The following is a 21,296-nucleotide window of genomic DNA, read 5'->3' on the forward strand; positions in this document are numbered from 1 at the left end:
GTCTGGTAGGTCTAGTTAGTTAATGGTGCTGTTCAGTTCACCTATATCCTTACTCAATTTTTATCTGCAGGATCTGTCAGTTACTGGAAGTTGGGGAGCGGGTGTTAAAGTCTCCAACTATAATGGTGGATTTGTCTGTTTCTCCTTGCAGTTCTGTCAATATTTGCCTCATGAATTTTGATGTCCTCTTGTTTGGTGCATATGCATATTAAGGATTATTATGTCTTCTTGGAGAATGTATCATTTTATAATGTCCGTCTTTATTCCTGATGATTTTCTTTGTTCTGAAATCTGATTTGTATAAAATTGATATAGCTATTCCAGCTTTCTTTAGTGTTAATGTGATAAACCTTTTTGTATCCCTTTGCTTTTAACCTATCTGTGTCTTTATTTAAAGTGGCTTTTAAAAATCCATTCTCACAATCTCTTTTAATTGACGTATTTAGGCCATTCACATTTAAGGTGATTATTAATATATTTGGATCAGTATGAACCATTTTTGTAACTTTTCTGTTTGTTACACTTATTCTTTTTTTATTTAAAAAAATTTTTTTTTAGTAATCTCTACACCCAACAAGATCAAGGGGTTATGAGCTTGCCAGGCAACCCCCCCCCCCCGCCCTTTTTTTTTTTTTTTAACGAAAGCATTTCTTTCCTTTTCTTCCTTCTGGTTTTAATGGACTGTTTTATGTGATTCTGTTTTCTCTCTTGTCTTAGCATGTCCATTATACTTCTTTAAAGAAGAGTTTGTCAGGGACGCCTGGGTGGCTCAGGTCATGATCTCACGGTTTGTGAGTTTGAGCCCCTTATTGGGCTCTTTGCGTCAGCACAGAGCCTGCTTTGGATCCTCTGTCTCCCTCTCTCTCTGCCCCTACCACGCTCACACTCTCCTACTCTCTCTCTTTCTCTCAAAAGTAAATAAACATTAAAAAAAAAAAAAAGGTTTTTAGTCATTGCCCTGGAGCTTGCCTCATACCACGTTGGTCTCTAAGTCTGCTATCAGATAACTGTATTCTGCTTCTCAGGCAGTATGTGTACCTTAAACTAGAATTTTCTGAATTCCTCCCTCCCATCCCCCTTGTAACATTGCTGTCATTCGTTCATTTTACTTATCCCTATGCTATAATCAGTGAATACACTGTTACTGTTCTTTGAATGGGTATCTATTTTTTTTTTCATGTTTATTTATTTTTGAGAGAGACAGAACACAAGTGGGGAGGGGCAGAGAGAAGGAGACACACAACCTGAAGTAGGCTCCAGGCCCTGACCTGTCAGCACAGATGCCGATGCGGGGCTTGAACTCATGAACCAATGAGATCATGACTGAGCTGAAGTCGGATGCTCAACTGACTGAGCCACCCAGGTGCCCTTGAATGGTTATCTATTAATTAAGAATAGGAAAAACACATTTTATTTTGCCTTCATTTATTCCTTCTCCAGTGCTCTTACCTCGTTTAGATCTGACTTGCTGACCTGTATAATTTTCCTTCTCTAAAGAACTTTTTAAAAGTTTTTACTAGGCTGATCCACTGTTGTTGTTTTTTTTAAATTTTTTTAAATGTTTATTTTTTTGAGAGATAGAGAGCATGAGCAGGGGAGGGGGTGCAGAGAGAGAGAGAGAGAGAGAGAGAGAGAGAGAGAGAGTGTCACAGATTCCCAAGCAGGCTCCAGGGTCTGAGCTGTCAGCACAGAGCCCAACGTGGGTCTCGAATTCATGAACCGTGAAACCATAACCTGAGCCAAAGTTGGACGCTTAACTGACTGAGCCACCCAGGTGCCCCAAGACTGATCCACTGTTAAAAAACTTCACTCAGTTTTGGTTTATCTGAAAAAGTATTTCTCCTTTTGAGAGGTAATTTCAATGAATAATTTTTTTTATCCCAACACTTTAAATATTCTACTTTATGGCTTCTGAAAACAGTTGGATGTACTTCTTATCCTTGTTATCTGTAGGTAAGATATTTTTTCCCTCTAGCTTTTTTCATGATTTTCTCTTTATGTTTATTTTTCTATAGTTTGAATATGATGTAGTTTAGGTGTAGATTTTTTGGTAGTTATCTTGCTAGGTCTGCTCTGAGCTTTTTGATGTGCAATGGTTTGGTGTCATTAATTTTGGAAGATTTTTGGACATTATTTCTTCAAATATTTCTTCTCCTTTGTCTCATTCTCTTCCTTATGGTATTCTGGTTATACCTTTTATAATTGTTCTGTAGTTCTTAGATATTCTGTTCTGCTTTTTAAAATTCTTTTTTCCCTTTCCATTTAGTTTGGGAAGTTTCTATTGAAATGCCTTTAAATTCACTGATCCCTTGCTTGGCCATGTCCAATCTACTGATAAGTTCATTAAAAGCATTATTCATTTTTGTTGTAGCGATTTTTATTTGTAGCATTTTCTTTTCATTCTTTCTTCGAGTTGTGCTTACATTACCCATCTGTACTTACATGTTGTCTACTTTTTCCATTAGAGTTCTTAACATAGTAATCATAGTTATTTTATATTCTGTATCTGAAATTATTACTGATAACCCCCAAATCTGTGCCATACCTGAGTCTAATTCTGAGGCCTGCTTTGTCTCGTCAGATTGCCTTTTATCTTGCCTTTTAGCATTCTTTTTACTGTTTTTTAAAAGCCAGGATATGTTGGGTAATGGGAACTGAGGTAAATAGGCTTTTAGTGTAATGTTTTATGTTAATTTGACTAGGGTCTGGGCCATTAAATGTTTGTTGTAGGGGTAGGTGCCAGAGGCTTCAGTTTCCTCTAGTGTCTTTATTTTTTGTTATATTTTTCTCCCCCATTGTCTTTGTATTTCCCTAAGAATTCCTTTTTAAATAGTCTGTTTCTTGCAACTTGTTCAGTTGAAATCCACTGTTACTGTACCAGAACCCTGGTGACATGGTGGTAGAGTATGAGGACGAGGAAGTGTTCTATAATCTTAGGACCAAATCTTAGTCTTTTGGTGGGCTGGAGTCCTGGGCTGCAACTCTCACAAATATTTTTTGGCCTTTTCCTCCCCTTCTTTTCAGGTGAAACAAGAATGGTAGAGGGGCTATAGCTGGCTAATTTCCCCTCTCCCAGGACAGCATATAAGGCTCTGGTAAATTTTCCCTTGGAGTGTTGGCTTTTGTCATGGAGAACAGTGCAGGCTTATTTCAAAACCGTTACTTTCCCCTGGATGTTTTTCAAAAGGGTTCTGTTCTCCTTCCCCTTCCTCAAAAGGGAGAAGGTTTTTATTGGATCTTTATCCTGGGCATTGTTACTTTTCTCCTCCCCTTACCAAAAAGGGGAGGAGATCATTCTTGGATCTTCATGTTCAGAACCTCGTGAAGTCCTGGAGGGTAAAGCCAAAAGATTGTGGAGGGCTCTCGCTGGATTGGGTCCGTTGGAGTTCTTACTTGCAAACCTTTGTTGAAATTACCGTTTAAGTTTTCTCCCCAGTTTTCTCTAGCACCTTCTGCTCCAGGTAAGCTGTTCTTGGGTGTGATTCTCTGTATTTGCCTTTCTCTCCAGATTTCAGGAGTTCAGTTTGCTTTATGTCCTTAATTCTCTGATAAGCCTAAGGAAAGTTGATTTTCAGTTTTTTTTCCTCTTGTTATAAGGACAGGAGTGACAATATTCAAGCAGTTTATTTGTAGGAACTGAAACCTGAAGTCTTACGTTTATGTTTTAAAATTGGAAATACCTTGTCCAGTTTAAAAATAATTGTTCAGCAAGAGGCTTTTAACTTTTCTGTGAACCATTTGCTTAGCTGAGATGACTCATTCTTAGTTATTTTCATCCCTTTGAATTTCAGATATGTATATTTTCAAAGTGCTTATAGCAAGAACTTTTTTAGAACAAAATATTTGAAAAACTTAACTTATTGTAGTTCTAGAAAATTGCTAATAACTTTACTCAAAATTAACTGGAATTATTGATTCCCCCGTGCCCCACACTGGCTTTTGTTTTTTTTTTAATCAGGTATCTTTTAGAATCCATGCTAAAGTAGTTGCAGGGATTATTGTGTTTAACCTTCACTTAGTGTTTTTACCCCACTTGTTTTTGAAAAAGTAACTCAATTTTCTGAGGCACTTTGAAATCTCTGGAGACGAAGCCAGTGTTTAAATTTGAAAAACCAATGACAATAAATGCCTAACTCTTATGCTGCCAGTGATTTATTTTCAATTAACCTTGAAGAATGTATTAATTATAAACTGTAGATCTTCGTGACTTTAGCCTAATAGAATCACTTTTAGAATCTGTGTGATAGAGGGCAGTTTGGCTAAAATGTGTTATTTAAGCAACTGAGAAAGTATGGTGTATACTTAAGAGCCGTATAATTTGATTGCTTGCTAAAAAAAAAAAAATGCATTTTGGGAGCCTTCAGTTCTTATCCTTGCAGAACCTCGGGCGATTGAGACATTGTAAATTGCATTAACCTTGCCCTTTTTTTAGGTTTCATTCTTAATTTTTATTTTTCTCACCGAATCTACTGTGAAGAATAGCTGTTAAACCAGGAAACAAATTAGCTGAATGGTATTTAAGATTGCTTATTAGCTGGCAAACTCATGTCATATTTAAGAAATATTTTTCTCTTAATTTTCTTAATTGCTTAAAATGAATATCTGTCTTTGGGAATTAAAGTTTTTCAGGAGGGAGAATTAAAATATTACATATTATGGATTTTATCTTAATATACTAAATAAATTTTTTTAGAAATGATGAGTTCATGCTGTATTGAAAGAATTTGATTGAAAATAATTATTTTTTGCCATGTAATAATCAATTAGCTGTGATTTGTTTTAAAATAAGATCCAGGGTTCCTGGCTGGCTCAGTTGTTGGAACATGTGACTCTTGATCTCAGGGTTATGTGTTCAAGCCCTGCATTCGGTGTAGAGATTACTTAAAAATAAAATAAAAATAAAATCTTAAAAAAAAACAACAACAAAAGAAGATCCATTTGTCTAGCATGATTTGAATTGGAGGCAGAAGTCTTTCTTTAGGCTTTTGCTTAGAGACATTTCTTATAAAGAAATAGGCTGTTGGGAGAAAATGGAGAGAGAAGAGCAGGTCTTCAGTAGTGGCACACTTATGTGTTGTGCCCCATGCCAAGTCACATCCAGCCTCAATAGATTAGTGGTCAGTATCCATGTTGCTCCTCCTGAAACTTAATAAAACCCAAACCCCCCACAAACCCCCAAAACACCTGTTGATAAAACGATCTCCTAGAAGAAATCCACATGCATGAACATAGTATGTCAGTATTTTAGTCTTACCAAAAAAGCTTCTATGTGCTAACAGTTCAACTGAGATAATGATTTATATTTAGTAAATAAGTTTTTAAATTGAGGCCTTTGTTGGCGGGGTCCTGACTTCCAATTTCCAGATAAGTTCCTCTCCCTCTCCCTCTCCCTCTCCCTCTCCCTCTCCCTCTCCCTCTCCCTCTCCCTCTCCCTCTCCCTCTCCCTTTTCCTCTCCTCTTCTCTTCCTCTCTCCCTCCCTCTCTCTCTCTCTTTTTGATCTTGCTACTCTATGCTAACTGGGTTGGCAGCCACCCTTGCACAAATGTCCCTTCATTCATCACAGCATTCAGGACCACAGTGGCAGGATTGTTTCCCTCTCCAGGGTGAGAGACTCTCAGGATCACCCCCATGATTCTTGACATCCTCTTCTACTTTGGTCACCACTAAAACTCACTGGCTGCCCATTTTAGCACAGAACCATCATCCCTGTACTGTTCAATTGTGTCCTATGTTCTCCCCCAATCTTCCCACTGTCCCCTAGAGATCCTGAACTGCCATTAGTAATTTCTCCCTCAGCTTCAGTCTTGCCCCAGCATCACAGTTTAATCGTGCTCAGGCTGATCTGGGTTTCCTTGAGTTAATTTCTGTCAGTGCCTATTTGTTTACTTCTTAGTACTTATGTAAAATTGCAATTGTACATTCACTTACTTAGCCTTTTTCATCGATTCTAAGATGTACATTTCTGCTCACATTTCTGAAATTGAGGCTCATCTTAACACTAGATGCCCTTAATGCTTTCTGAATGGTAAGTAATGTAATAGTGTATCTTACAATCACTTGTGTCTTAGATTTAATAAAATATTGTACTTTTAACGTTCTGTTTCCCCTAGTTAATTGCAAGTTGCACAAGTACAGGAATTCTGTTTTACTCACTCATAGGGACCAGTGTCCAGTACTGTACCTGGTACCTAGTAGGCACTGAATAAATAATGCTCGAATGAATAGCATTATTTACTTGGTTGTTCCCTTTTCAAAAAAAAATTTTTTTTTCTAAATAGGCTCCATGCCACCATGGGGCTTGAACTCAGCACCGTGAGATCAAGAGTCACATGCTCTACCGACTAAGCCAGCCAGGTGCCCCTATCATTATGTATTTAGGAAACGATGGCTGTAGTAAGTTTGAAGATGAAGTGGTCAATATATGCATGTGAAAATTTTTTAATTTTTACTTATTTGGGGGGAGAGAGAGAGAGCACGAGTGGTAGAGGTGGGCGGGGGGCGGGGGGAGAGAATGAGAGAATCCCAAGCAGGTTCCACACTGTCAGTGCCGAGCCCAGCATGGGGCTCAAACTCATGAACTGTGAGATCATGACCTGAGTCAAAAATAAGAATTGAATGCTCAACTGACTGAGCCACCCAGGCATCCCTGCTTGTGAAATTTTAATTCAGTTTCTCTGTTTCAGTATTTATCTTTGGAGATGGCTTTACTCTGGAATTGAAGAAACCTTTAGATACATTTATTTTGTTCCCTCATTTTTGTAACTCTTCCTATTATTGATATATGTACATCTTTATTTAACAGTATTTACTCACCATGTATGAAAATGAACCCACGTAAGCTTTTATTGGGTATCAGCAGTTGTCTTTCATTAGGAGGAAGAGTGAGGAAGGTACCAAAGGGTGTAGCCAACTTTTATAAACTTTACAGGGTTTTGAGTGCTTGAACTTACTTTTTCATTTTACTTCATCCTCTAAGGAGCACAGTCACTTGGTGTGCCTACTTCACTTCTTTTAAGCGAAAGAACAGCGGACAGGCAGCATGAGTGACTGGGGTTCCTTAGGCCAGCTCCTCGGCAAGGTTCAAACCTACTCCAACCCTGGAGGGAAGGTATGGCTCTCCATCCTTTTCGTATTCCGAATCCTGCTCCTGGGGACAGCAGTTGAGTCAGCCTGGGATGATGAGCAGTTTGCCTTTCGTTGTAATACTCGGCAGCCTGGTTGTGAAAACGTCTGCTACGATAAGTCCTTCCCGATCTCTCATGTGCGCTTCTGGGTGCTGCAGATCATATTTGTGTCTGTCCCCTCACTTTTGTACCTAGTGCATGTATTCTACTTGCTGCGCAAGGAAAATAATTCGAAAAAGAAAGGGGAGGAACTCACAGTTGCTCAAACCAATGATGTCAACATGGAGGAAATCAGAATCGAAATCAAGAAGTTCAAGTTCAGCGCTGAAGAACACTATAAGGTGAAAATGAGAAGGGACTTGCTGCGAATCTATACCGTCAGCATCTTCTTCAAGTCTCTTCTCGAGGTGGCCTTCCTGCTGATCCAGTGGTACATCTATGGATTCAGTCTAAACGCGGTTTACACTTGCAAACGAGACCCCTGCCCGCATCAAGTGGACTGCTTCCTTTCTCGCCCCACAGAGAAAAATATCTTCATTCTCTTCATGCTAGTGGTGTCCTTGGTGTCTCTTGCTTTGAACATCATCGAGCTATTCTCTGTCTTCGTCAAGAGCATTAAGGACCGCGTGAAGGATTCAGAGAGTGAGTCTTACTATGTTATATCTGGTCTGCTGCGTCCCTCCAAAGACAGTTCATCAGTTGTTGCTCTCTCTGACATGTCCGTTCCCAGGAACAAGCTTGTTCCCGGAAACGCAAACAGTTCTTCCTGCCTCAGTTACAGCAAACAAGGAAATGAGCAAAACCGTGCTAAATAGAGTGCATAGCAAGGTTTAATGGGGCAGGCAAGAAGCACCGCCTCTCCACTCGCTCACACAGCCTTTTAATTTCCCTGATGATAAGCAGATTCTGAGGGAAAAAAACCAAAAACCCTAGCTACTGGGCAGTAGCCATTGTAGACAGCAGCCATTCTGCAAAGCCAGCAGTCATGCCAGCAGCAGCCTTGATGACCTAGAGATCTAGACACATGCTTGAAAGCATTATGATTTTGCTCAATTGTTAAAGTAAAAGGAAGGTACAATGGAGAGTGTACTTTTGTTCCAGTGGAAGTTGTACTGAACACTGTCAGTCACAAGGCTTAGTGGACATAAAGGGTTCTTTTGGAGTATCTGGGATAGGAGGGGAGAGACGGGGAAGGATTAATTAATCAGAGGAACATCTTGGTATTTAAAATGGTTGACTCGAAGAATTTACATTTTAAATAAAGTCTCCATCAGGTGGTACATCAGTAAAGACTTTCTCTACCATATTCCCCAAGAATGGTTCAGTGTATATGAAGGAGTGATAGATATTTGTGATGTGTTGGTACAAACAGACACAGTATAAACTCATGAACATGGATTATTAAAATAATGCAGTGTTCAAATTTGAGCCTTTGTCACAGATTTTGTGGTATGGGCCATATGATGTTTACATTACATAATTCCTACTGTGAAAGTGAAGCACTCCTCCCTCCCCCACTCAGATGCCCCCCTTCAGCCACTTTATTCTATTAGGGACACTGGTTCTGTTCATTACGATTTTTTTCTTTTGTAGAAAGATGTCGGGAATAATGTCCTTTTTCTGAAATGTAATCATTGATACTTGAATGATACACTTTTAGTTCTGTGAAGAGCAGTCATTAATGTGAGAAACTTAAAAGGAACGAATAGAGCTGAACTATTAAATGTTCTTACACGAATTTTGCAGTAACTGATAGTTCTTGGCTTTGTTCTACTTAATAAACCTTACATAACAAGCATTATTGTAGAACTTGTATTCTGTTATGAGTTTGGCGGGCAGTCTTTTGGGGTGGCTGGCATTTTTGATGTTTGTACTGAGATTTGGAGTGCAAGAAAGGTTGAAAGAGGTTTGAATATTACCCATGTAACTAATGTGTTGGAAACGTATACTAAAGAAATCTGTTTCTTCAAATACCTTTTCTAAAACTGACAGATGGTTGGTGAAAATGCCGAGCTTCATACTTTGTTCTTGTGCGACAGCTACATCAACAGTTTTGTACACTAAATAGTTTAATATTTCACATTAGACTACTGTCATGTTCAGCTTTATTAGTGCAAATGAGACCTAGTCCATCATATAGTCTAGAGAATGTTCTTTAATAAAGTTTAAGAGAACAACCTGCATGTCTGCCTCTGAGAGTTTCTGGCTGCAGTCATCTTTCCTAGTCTTTTGAACTCTTCATTCAGTATATCTTAATCTAAGCAAAATCTACTGCAGAGTTTTAGAAATGGAATTACAGTGATTCCATTACAGAAGGTTTTAGTATCAGCATCTTTAGTTATATGTAGTACGATCAGAGATATACCCACTACTTGGATGTGCAAAAAAATGTAGCTTCTTTTTTTTCTTTTAACTCATCTCCTCTTTTTTTTAATGTCTATTTTTGAGACAGAGAGAGAGAGTGAATGAGTGAGAGTGGGGGTGGGGCACAGAGAGAGAGAGAGAAGGAGACACAGAATCTGAAGCAGGCTCCAGGCTCCGAGCCCGACGTGAGGCTCGAACCCATGAACCGTGACATCATGACCTGAGCCGAAGTCGGACGCTTAATCTACTGAGCTACCCAGGCGCCCCATTAACTGATCTACTCTTTATCAGAAGCTTCTTCCCATCCCACAGGGCTCTGAAGGAGGAAGATAGGGACAACTGAAATGGTAAACCTGCCAATCAATAGCCTCTTGCTGTGACAGTGTAAATGGTCTCATTTGTAAAACCCAGTCTCTTGGTTCATTGAAGAATTGTTCAGATTTCCTTCTCACAAATTATTTCGTGAGGAATAAGCACAGTTATTTACTAATGGGATGTGTGTTTCTGTGGGGCACTGGAAAACCTCTGAAACCTTGGATTGGACATTGCCATGCTCACTTCCTGTTTCACACTGATTTTCACATAATTGCTTGCTTGATTTTGTTAAGAAAAAAATTTTTTTCCTAATGTTTATTTTTGAGAGAGAGAGAAAGAGCATGAGCAGGGGAGGGGTAGAGAGAGAGGGAGACAGAATTCGAGGCAGGAAGCAGGCTCCAGGCTCCAAGCTGTCAGCACAGAGCCTGATGTGGGACTCCAACTCACAAACAGTGAGATCATGACCTGAGCCGAAGTCGGATGCTTAACCGACTGAGCCACCCAGGTGTCTCCCCACCCTCAATTTTTAAGTTTGTTTATTTTGAGAGAGAGAGAGAGAGAGAGAGAATGAGTGTGAGTGGGGGAAGGGCAGAGAGAGAGAGAGAGAGAGAGAGGGAATCCCAGGCAGGCTCCACACTGTCAGCACAGAGCCTTGACATGGGGCTTAAACTCACAAACGGCGAGATCATGACCTGAGCTGAAATCAAGAGTCTGACGCTTAACCTACTAGGCCACCCAGGTGCCCCCTCTTTGTTAACATTTTGATCTTGAGATAATTACAGATCACATGCAACGATAAGAAATAATAGATTCCATATATTCTTCAACTAATTTCTCATCTTGCATAATTATAGTAAATATCACAGCCAGAAAACTGACATTGATATAATCCATTGACCTTATTCAGATTTCACCAATTTTGCGTGCACTCATATTTGTGTGTGTGCATGCACATGCATATGTATAGTTTTTATCACTTGTGTAGATTCATGTGACCACCACAGTGAAGATATAGAACAGTTTTATCATAAGGATCCCTTGTGCTGTTTATAGCCACAGCTGTACCCCTCCATTCCCCTCTCCCTAACTCCTCACAACCACTAGTCTGTTCATCTCTATAATTTTGTCATTTCAAGAATACTGTTTAAATGGAATGATACACTGTATAACCTTTTGAGATTGGCTTTTTTCACTCAGCATAACTCCCTTGAGACCCATCAAGTTTTTGTGTGAATCACTAGTTTGTCCTTTTTTATTGCTGAGTAGTAGTCCATAGAATGGAGGTACCACTGTTTATTCACCTGTCAAAGGACCTGTTGAAGATTGTTTCCAGGTTTTGGCTACTACAAATAAAGCTGCATGAACATTGGTGTACAGGCTTTTTTGTAAACAAAAGTTTTCATTTCCCCAGGATGAATGCCCAAGAGTGTAACTGCTGAGTTGTAAATGAATATATAGTTTTGTAAGAAACTGGCACATTCTTTTCCCAGAGTGGTTTACATTCCCATCAGCAATGTGTCAGTGATTTCATTTCTCTACATGCTCCCTAGCATTTGGTATTATCACTGGTTTTTGTTTTATCCATTCTAATAGATATGTAGGTGATCTCGTTGTAGTTTAAATTTACATTTCTCTAATGGCTAATAATGTTGAGTAGCTTTTCATGTGCTTATTTGGGATCTGTGTATCCTCTTCAGTGAGAGAGATATATACATATATTTATTCTGGATTAAAATCCTTTGTTGGATATGTTTGAAAATATTTTCTCCCTGCTTGTAGCTTGTCTTTTCATCACTTAATAAGGTCTTTCACAGAGCTAATTATTTTAATTTTGATAAGGTCATTTATTTTTCTTTTTATGGATTGTGTTTTTGGTGGTAAGTCTAAGAACTTTTTGTCTAGTCCTATATCGTAAAGATTTTCTTCTTCGTTTCTAAAAGTTTTATAGATTTACATATAAGTAAATATAAGTCCATGATCTTGAATTAAAGTTCATGATCCATTTTGAGTTAATTTTTGTCTAAGTTGTGAGATTTTAGGTTGAGGCATTTTCTTTCTTTCTCTCTCTGTTTTTTGGGGGGGAAAGGGTGCTGTGGATGTCCAATTGCTATAGCACCACCATTTATGGAAAAGTCTCTCCTTCCTCCACTGAATTACTTTTGCAGGCAAAAATCAGGTGTATTTGCATGGCCCTATTGATGTGTGTGTTTATCCTTCGGCCAGTATCACACTGTCTTGATTACCATTCTGTAGCTCCGTAGTAACCCTAAACATCAGGTGTGATGATTCCTTTCATTTTTATTCTGCTTTTTCAAAATTTCTTTAGCTATTCCAGGTCAGGTGCCTTTCCATTTTCATTTTAGAATAAATTTGCCTATATCTACACAACACTTGCTGGGATTTTTTTGTTGTAATTGCATCAAACCTTTATTATCAATTTGAGGAAAATTGGCATCTTGTTGAGTTTTCTAATACCTGAGTACAGTATGTTTCTCAATTTACCTAGGGTTTCTTCAGGGTTTTTTCATCAAGATTTGGTAATTTTCAGGATACAGATCCTGTACATATTTCATTGTTTATATCTATTTCATTTCCTTGGAGTAATTGTAAATGATATTTTGCTTTTAATTTCTGTCTCCCATTTTTGTCACTTGCATATAGAAATGTGATTGATTTTTGTTCGTTAACCTTATAGTCTACAATCTTGCTAAACTTAGTTCTAGGAGATTTTGGTGGATTCTTGGAATTTTTTAATGTAGGTGGTCATGTCATTTACAAATAATGTCAGTTTTATTCCTTTTACAATCAGTATGCTTTTTATTTCTTTTTCTTGGCTTGTTACTCTGATTAGAACCTTGAACACTGTGTTCAGTGGCAGTGATGAGAGGAGACATTCTTTTCATGTTTCCGATCTTAAGGGCAAAGCATTCAGTCTTTCATCGTTAAATATGATGTTAGCTATAGGGTATTATGGATGGTATTTATAAAGTTGAGGAACTTACCTTCTATTCCTTGTTTGCCAGAGGTTTTTTCTTTTACTCATAAGTGGGTGTTTGGTTTTATCAAGTTCTTTTATTGTATCAGTTCATACGATCATGTGATTTTTCTTCTTTACTCTGTTGACGTGGTTTTTTTTTTTTTTGAAGTATTGAGATACCTTACATTCTTCTTTCTTTCTTTCTTTCTTTCTTTCTTTCTTTCTTTCTTTCTTTCTTTCTTCCTATTTTTGAGAGAGAAAGAGAGGGAGAGAGAATCTTAAGCAGGCACCATGCTCAGCACAGACCCCAACTTGGGGCTCAATCCCATGACACTGGGATCATGACCTGACCTGAAATCCAGAGTCAGATGCTCGACTGACTGAGCCATCCAGGTGCTCCTACCCTGTTGACATGGTTTTCAGATGTTGAATCAGCCTTGCATATGTAGAATAAATCCAACCAGTCACGGTGTACAGTTCTTTCTACACATTGCTAGATTTGATTTGTTAATATTTTGTTGAGTGTTTTTGTGCATGAGTTCCTAAGAGATACCGGTCTATAATTTTTGGATTTTTGTGTGCTGTCTTTGTCAGGTTTTGATATCATTGTATTAGTAGCCTCATAAAATGAATTGGGAAGTGTTTCTTCTTCCTCTCATTCCTGGAAGAGATTGTGTAAAATTGATGTTAATTGTCTTTTAAGTGTCTGATAGAATTCTCTAGTGAACCCATCTGAGCCTGAAAATTTCTTTTATTGGGTACTTTAAAATTACAAATTCAGGGGCACCTGGGTGGTTCAGTTGGTTAAGCATCCGACTTGATTTTGGCTCAGGTTGTGATCTCATGGTTCATGAGATGAAGCCCTGGGTCGGGTTCTGCGCTGACAGTGGGGAGCCTACTTGGGATATTCTCTCTCTCTCTCTCTCTCTCTCTCTGCCCCTCCTCCACATGCATACACTACCTCTCTCTCATCAAATAAATAAGCATTAAAAAAAAATTACAAATTCAATTATTTAATAATTATGCAACAATTTGAATTGTTGATTTCATCTTGGTTAAGTTTGATAGTTTGTGGTTTACCAAGATTGGCCCATTCTTTCTAAATTGTCAGATTTCGGAGTGTAAAGTTCGTGGTAAGGGCTGTAGGGTTCTAGGGATCTCTCTCCTGTTTTGTTCCTGATGTTGAGAATTTTTGTCTTTTCTTTATCTTGCTAGAAGTTTATCAATTTTATTAATCTTTTAGCAGGACCAGTTTTTGCTTCATTGATTTAATCTTTTAAATTAAAAAATTTTTAAGAAAATTTTCTTTATTTTCCTGTTTAAAATTTCACTGATTTCTGCTCTTACCTTTAATATTTCCTTCCTTCTTGTTTTGTGCTTATTTCTTTTGCCAGTATTGAGGTAAGAATTTAGATTATTGATTTGAGACCTTTCTTCTTTTCTAATGTGTGCATTTAGTGCTACAAATTTCTCTGTTAGTACTGCTTTAGTTATACCCATGTTTTGATTTAATGTATTTTCATTAAGTTCTTTGAAATTAAAATTTCTTTTGAGAGTTTCTCTTTGTATGATGTCTATTTTGAAATCCTTGTCAGATAATTCTGCCATCTCTGTGTTAGCATCTCTTGATAGTCTTTTCTCATTCATGTTGAGGCTTTCCTAATTCTTAGTATGATGACTGATTTTCTGTAGAAACCTGGACATTTTGGTTATTATGTCATTAGACTCTGTATCTTACTTAATCTTCTATCTGGTCTGCTCTGGTAAGGTGACGGCCACAGACGGGGCTGGTAGTTGATTTTGCTAATTCTGCCTCCATTGATACCCACTGGGGAGGGGCTCCTTGTTGCTGGTGTGGATGGGAGTTTGGCTTCTTAAGTGGCCTCCACTGACAATCCCCTGGCAGGGGCTTAGACATGCTCCCCATTCCGCCCTTACTGGTGTGGATGGAGCCACTTTTTCATTTGGCTGGAGTAGAGTGGATGGTTATTGTCTAAAAGTTTTCTTGCCTAGGCTGCTCCTTGCCTGGTCCTTTACCTGGAGAGTAGGCTTTTGTTGGGGCTATTTTTAAATCTGTGCCCATGGGCTTTTCTGGGTTGCTTGTTGAAGTAGTCTTAGTAGGGTTGCTTTAAAATTGTCGTCAGATAATTCCAGTTTGATTCATCTCTGTGGTGATGTCTCTTGTCTTTTCTCATTCAAGTTGTGAATTTCATGGCCCTTGGTATGATGTGATTTTTTTTTTTTAATTGTATCCTGGGCAGTTTGGATATTATGAGACGCTAGATTCTTTTTTATTTTATTTTATTTTATTTTATTTTATTTTATTTTATTTTATTTTATTTTATTTTATTTCATTTTATTTTATTTTTGTTCAGGCAGCCCCCCTGTTGAGTGGTAGTTAGCGTGATAGGTGGCTAGGTGCAGCTTCCTGCGTGGCGCCCCCCACCCCTACCTCCACAGAGGAGGTGTTGCTCTTAGTTGTACTGCCTCCTTGCAGAATGGCGGGGGGGAGTGGATGTTTACCTCACTTGGCCCTGCTGACACCCCTTCCCAGAGAAAGTGGACCAGTGCTTCCACTGCCCTTATTGCCTCTGCTCTGTCCTGCAGACACCACTGTGGCAGAGGGGCCAGAGTACTGTTGGCTGCTTCCACCTGGAGGGAGGTGGAAGATCAGCCCCTGACCAGACTTGCCAATATGACAAGATGGGGAACGGAAGCTCTGCCTGCTTCTGTCAGGCAGGAAATGGGAGATTAGCTCCCCGCTCAGGGACAGCGCCAGGTGGGAAGTTAGGGAGTTGGAGCCCTGCTGCCTGCTTCTTTGGGGCTTGTGTGCGCACATGCATGTGTGTATCAGTACAGAGTGCCTGCCTGCTCAGCCCCCCTGAAACCTCAGTGGGATGGTAGTGCAGTTTTTCCATTTATGTTTGCCTAGAGTAGGGGGAGTATTGCCCAAAAGATTTTTCTGTTGGCCCATCCTTTTCCTGCTCCTTGGGCTCTAAGAGTAGACTTTTCTTGGCACGTTTTTATGTTCGCCTCTTGTTGGTTCTAGGTTGGAGGATTCTGCAGCACTCTATTGGGGATACCTAGGAAACAGTGGGGAAACCCAGGGAATTCCACAATGTTCCTCAAGTCCCAAAGTCCTGAGGCTGTCAGCTTTCTCTTTGCCACCTTGTCTTCCTATGCTTGATTGTGTGTTATATACAGGGAGTTTTAGATTTAAGAGGAAGGACCTGGGAGAAATGGGGCTACTCCATCTTTACCAAAACACAAGTCTCCACGTGTGTAAAAATTCTGCAAACACTGGTTTATATGATAACATCAGTTTGTTCCTGAAATATACCATGTGTCAGGCACTGTGATTGGCCCTGGGGACTATACAGATGGTACTGAGATGTTGTCGTTACCTTCGCACACTTTGCCATTTTGTAGAGTTCAAAGACCTGTGAAATAGATTTTATTTTGCTTCATGACACTCATGTAGAAAGCAATTCTTTATTTTAGAGAGAAAAAGAAATCTAGCTCCACACCATGTGGCTTGTGGTATTATTGAAGCTCCTTTGCTTCCCATTGGCTGAAACAAGCTGCCTTTGGTTTATGAAGTACCAGGCAAATGGGGAAGGGGCCTAACCCTTAAGTGCCTTGTTGTTCTCATGGTTATCATTGTGTTACTTGGGTTACCATTAAACCTTTTGCCAGGCACTACCCTCCAGTGGGCATTGTTCCCCTGGCCCCAGCTCTCCAGGCTGTGGTGCTTCATGATCAGACTGGAGGAATCTCTCCAAGTACCACCACCGTCCGAAGTCCTGGACAGCCCTCTGCCTCATGCAGCAGCCCCAGCCCTGTGACCCTCTTAGTCCTGGAGGGACATCACCTCTCTTTGACATTAGCCTATTGGATGGGAAGTTCAGCTCCACTGCCTTTGTGAGTCTGGGCTTTATAATAATAAGAACCGTTAGTTCTCCCTAGGTATAGGAGAAGGAACCCCCTCCTCTGCTCCCAGGGACAAACCCCGTGCTCTCTGAGTTCCTCTGGAAACTTGCTTTGGTGATTTGGGAGTGTCTGAAGTAGAGCATTTTGAACTTTATCCCTGATGATAGTAATAATAACAACAACATTTGGCTCATGTTGTGTTGTGAGCATTTTACTTGGATCTTCCTTGTATCTTCTTAGTCAATCCTAATAGCCTCAGGAGTAAGTGACATTACTAGACACAATTTTCAGAAAAGGAAATTGAGGCACCGAGAAGTTAAGTAACTTGCCAAAGGTCACTCACCTAGTGGGTGGTAGAGCCATGATTGAAATCCAGGCAGTTTGGCTGTAGATCTGAAGTTCTTAACCTTCTTGTAGATGTGTGACCCCTTTTTAGAAACACATTTAGTTTTCTTATGAAATCACATAGATAGATCTGGCACTGAGAGTATGAAAAATAACCAGTACATATCTTATATTTTAAACTGTTTGGAGTATAGTCCTCTAATAATCAGATTTTTTTTTAGTTTGTTTCAGACAGTAGGAAATAATGATTTTGTTAGAAATTTCTGCATTTTTTTTCAGTTGTTCAGAGTTCAAGAGAAAATTTAGCCAGATTATATTTTATTATATACATCTATCATTTGTCACATTTATTTATACATCTATGATGTTTTCTGTTGCCTTAGGTGCCTTTTTGTTCAAATGCAGTTAGTAGAATAACTAGAAGGATATACTTCACGAGTCATCATGTTAATGTTATCCATGCCATTAGACTTAAATTCTACTTTAGGGACTTATTGTAAAGTACTTAAAATGTAGTCAGGTTTTCCTCTTCAGAAGAGGTTTGTGCTGCCCTTTACCTTGCTTTTTCAGTGAAAATTTAAATTTTCTCATTCATATAAATGTGGAATCAAGTTTCATTCACATGCATATTCTGTGTACCAGGTAATATAACCTAACAGCTTATTCTATTCCTTATAAACATAGTATTTTCTATTCCTTATAAACACAGTGTTGAATATAAAATTTCTGTCATGTTTTGTTAGAGAATAATGTGTAATTTCTCTTAAGGTAATTCATTAATTTGCAATTTTCATGTTGTCGGTGCTTTTTTTTTTCTTCCAAATTTACATCCAAGTCAGTTAGCATATAGTACAACAGTGATTTCAGGAGTACATTGCTTAATGCCCCTTACCCATTTAGCCCATCTTCTCTCCCACAACCCCTCCAATAACCCCTCTGTTTGTTCTCCATATTTAAGAGTCTATTATGTTTTGTCCCCCTCCCTGTTTTTATATTTTTGCTTCCCTTCCCTTGTGTTCATCTGTTCTGTGTCTTAAAGTCCTCATATGAGTGAAGTCATATGATATTTGTCTTTCTCTAATTTTGCTTAGCATAATACCCTCCAGTTCCATCCACGTAGTTGCATATGGGAAGATTTCATTCTTTTTGATTGCTGACTAATACTCCATTGTATATATATACCACATCTTCTTTATCCATTCATGCATCCATGGACATTTGGGCCCTTTCCATACTTTGGCTATTGTTGATAGTGCTGCTATAAACACTGGGGTGTGTGTGCCCCTTCGAAACAGCATACCTGTATCCCTTGGATAAATACCTATCAAAATAACACCAGCATTCTTCACAGAGCTAGAACAAACAATCCTAAATTTGTATGGAACCAGAAAAGACCCCGAATAGCCAAAGCAATCTTGAAAAAGAAAACCAAAGCAGGAGGCATCACAATCCCGGACTTCAAGCTGTATTCCAAAGCTGTAATCATCAAGACAGTATGGTAATGGCACAAAAACAAAACATAGATCAATGGAACAGAATAGAGAACCCAGAAATGGACCCACAAACGTATGGCCAACTAATCTTTGACAAAGCAGGAAAGAATATCCAGTGGAATGAAGACAGTCTCTTCAGTAAATGGTGTTGGGAAAACTGGAAAGCGACATGCAGAAGAATGAACCTGGACCATTTTCTTACACCATACACAAAAATAAACTCAAAATGGATGTCGGTGCTTAAATTTCCACAGGCATTTAACCACTCTGTGACTTACCTGAATCAAATATCTTTCAAATTCATATGGAAAAATCATCAATGCCATTTAAATATGTTCTTAGTTGATATATAAAGGGATCTTTGTTAGTTCTAGCTCAAGAGAAGCCACAGAAAACTTAAAAGTAATTCATTAAGCAGACATGCCTGCTGTGGTGAGTCCTGCTGGATGTTGCGAATAAAGAATACAAAGGGCATGATGCATAATTGTGGAGAGCGCATAGAGAGAAGGCCCAGGACATGCCTCAGAGACCTCATCTCTGACCACATGACCACAAAGATGTGGTCTCTGCCCTTGAAGAGTTCATAGGCTGTCAGAATGAAAATGTCAAGGGGGGAGCCTGGGTGGCTCAGTGGGTTGAGTGACCGACTTCAGCTCAGGTCATGATCTCACAGTTTGTGAGTTCGAGCCCCACGTCAGACTCTGTGCTGACAGCTCAGAGCCTGGAGCCTGCTTCGGATTCTGTGTCTCCCTCTCTCTCTGCCCCTCCCCCACTTATGCTCTGTCTCTCTCTGTCTCAGAAATAAATAAACATTAAAAAAAAAAGAAACAACTAGGTCATTCCTTTCAAAACTCAGGTGGTTGGTCTTTTTAACAAGATAATATTTCAGTCTTTATTTTCTGTGATGTTTTTAGTTAAAATGTACATATCTCTATTCTCTCTGTGTCCATTGCTTCATTTCTTCTTGGTCCCTGTAAGATTCTTAAGAGGTACTTAGAGCAGCTAAAGTGCCTAACTCATTTAGCCTACCCTTTTGGAGTATCTTTCTGCTAGGTCTTAGGGGCATAGAGTTATGTGAAGTGTGTGGGCTGATGGATCTTAATTCCAGTCTGAGGTGGGACGTGAGGCTGAATGGCATATCCCAGATTCCACTGCGGCTGTGGTAAGAGCTTGTAGTGCTAGGGACCACAAAACAACCTGGAGGATCTTGAAGTGCTTCCCAAAGGAGAGTTTTAAAGGAAAAAAAAGAATTAACTAGAATTAGCAGGGTTTGCTTCCTGTGATTTAAGTAGCAGCTAAAAAAAAATAATAAATAAAAAAATAAAGTCACCTCATGGGTACTTCCTTACCCAAATAAATATTCTACTGAATTGCACAGTACCTCTTACCTGGTAGGAGCTTGGAAAATGTTTGCTGATTGAATAAATGAATCAATGAAGAAAGGATGAATGCTAGAGGCAGAGTGTAAGCAAGTATTGGGAAGGTTCACTTGAGAAATTGCAAATAATTAGCTATAACAGGAGCGGGGGCATTTTGTTTGTTTTTGGGTTTTGGTTTTTTTGAAGTTAGGAGATGAAGCATGGAGTTAAAACTTTATACTGGAAACCTTGGAAAGCTGCCAGGCTGCATGGTATGTAGCACATCTTTCTTTTCCTCAATCTGGTGATTGACAACAGAGTATGTTTGAAATATCTATCATGTGCAAACTGATGACCTCACTGAGGTCTTGGAGAATCTTACTAGAAGAGGATTTCAACCAGAATGCTTGAGTGATATTTTTGGCATCAAATAACTAGCCACACAATAATTTTCTTCACTTTATAGAGTGTTTCTTGGCTAATTCTCTTGAAAAAGTGAACAGTTTGAGACTTCTTTTCCACAGTTAGTTTAAAAGCATGGTCACTTTTGGGATTTTTGTCCTTTCCTCTTTTGCTTTCGCACTCAAGGTGGCCGGCCCAGCTTCCTTATGTGATGGTGGTAAAGAGTTCCATGCCTGTATGACAAGGTGGTACAGTTCATTTCTGTGGACGTTTTTGTTACATACCTATTATATGTAAGATAAAGTGCTGAGTACTTGTCTATAAAGGCAAACCAGACTTAGTTCTTTCAAAAATATTTAGGCTGTTGTTTTATGTTTGATATTCATCTCTTTCCATGGTAAGAGAAAGTGAATGTGGTGTTTTCTAGTTTGCTCCATAACGCATAAAAGATAAAACAAGTTTTAACTAACTTAACTCTAGATACTTGGAAGATAAGTTTTTAAGAAAAACTTGCTACCTATGTTGAATGTAATTTTCTGTTCTCTACATGAATATGGTTATGGCAAAAAGCAGGGACTTGGAGCTTGTTTCAGATGTTAGTTATACCATCTTTGTCTGCATATGTGTGAGCATGTCTATCAGAATGTATGATCACATGGTCCCTGGAGGTAATCCAGTTCAGTTGTTTGAATAGAGAGCTTCTACGTTTCTCTCACTCTTCCTATCAGTCTTTCACATTTTGGCAACATTATAGTAAACTGAAGGACCTTATGCCTTAGGAACCTAAAGATGTTATACAGAACATAATTTCTGTTGCTTTTGAACTTTGGAGTTTCCTTTTTTTTTTTTTTTTTTTTAGTTTATTTATTTTGGGAGAGAAGGAGAACATGAGTAGGGGTGGGGAAGAGAGAGAGAGAGGGAGAAAGAATCCCAAGCAGGCTGCACACCGGCAGCACAGAGCCCAATGCAGGGCTTGAACTCACAAAC

The 21,296-nt window shown here is 39.0% G+C and overlaps 2 protein-coding genes across 4 annotated transcripts in view; both read left to right on the top strand.

Annotated features, from left to right (window-relative positions):
- The window catches only part of CDKL5 (cyclin dependent kinase like 5), a 193,025-nt gene that overhangs the window by 88,905 nt on the left and 82,824 nt on the right, over positions 1 to 21,296 (top strand). The gene's annotated exons all lie outside the window — the stretch shown is intronic.
- On the top strand, positions 3,317 to 8,923 carry LOC125157228 (gap junction alpha-1 protein-like). Its single transcript, XM_047843719.1, has 2 exons — positions 3,317 to 3,461; positions 6,978 to 8,923. The coding sequence occupies exon 2, from the start codon at positions 7,041 to 7,043 to the stop codon at positions 7,938 to 7,940; it is 900 nt and encodes a 299-aa protein (XP_047699675.1). The 5' UTR covers positions 3,317 to 3,461; positions 6,978 to 7,040; the 3' UTR covers positions 7,941 to 8,923.

The sequence above is a fragment of the Prionailurus viverrinus genome, chromosome X, assembly GCF_022837055.1.
Source record: "Prionailurus viverrinus isolate Anna chromosome X, UM_Priviv_1.0, whole genome shotgun sequence".
NCBI lineage: Eukaryota > Metazoa > Chordata > Mammalia > Carnivora > Felidae > Prionailurus > Prionailurus viverrinus.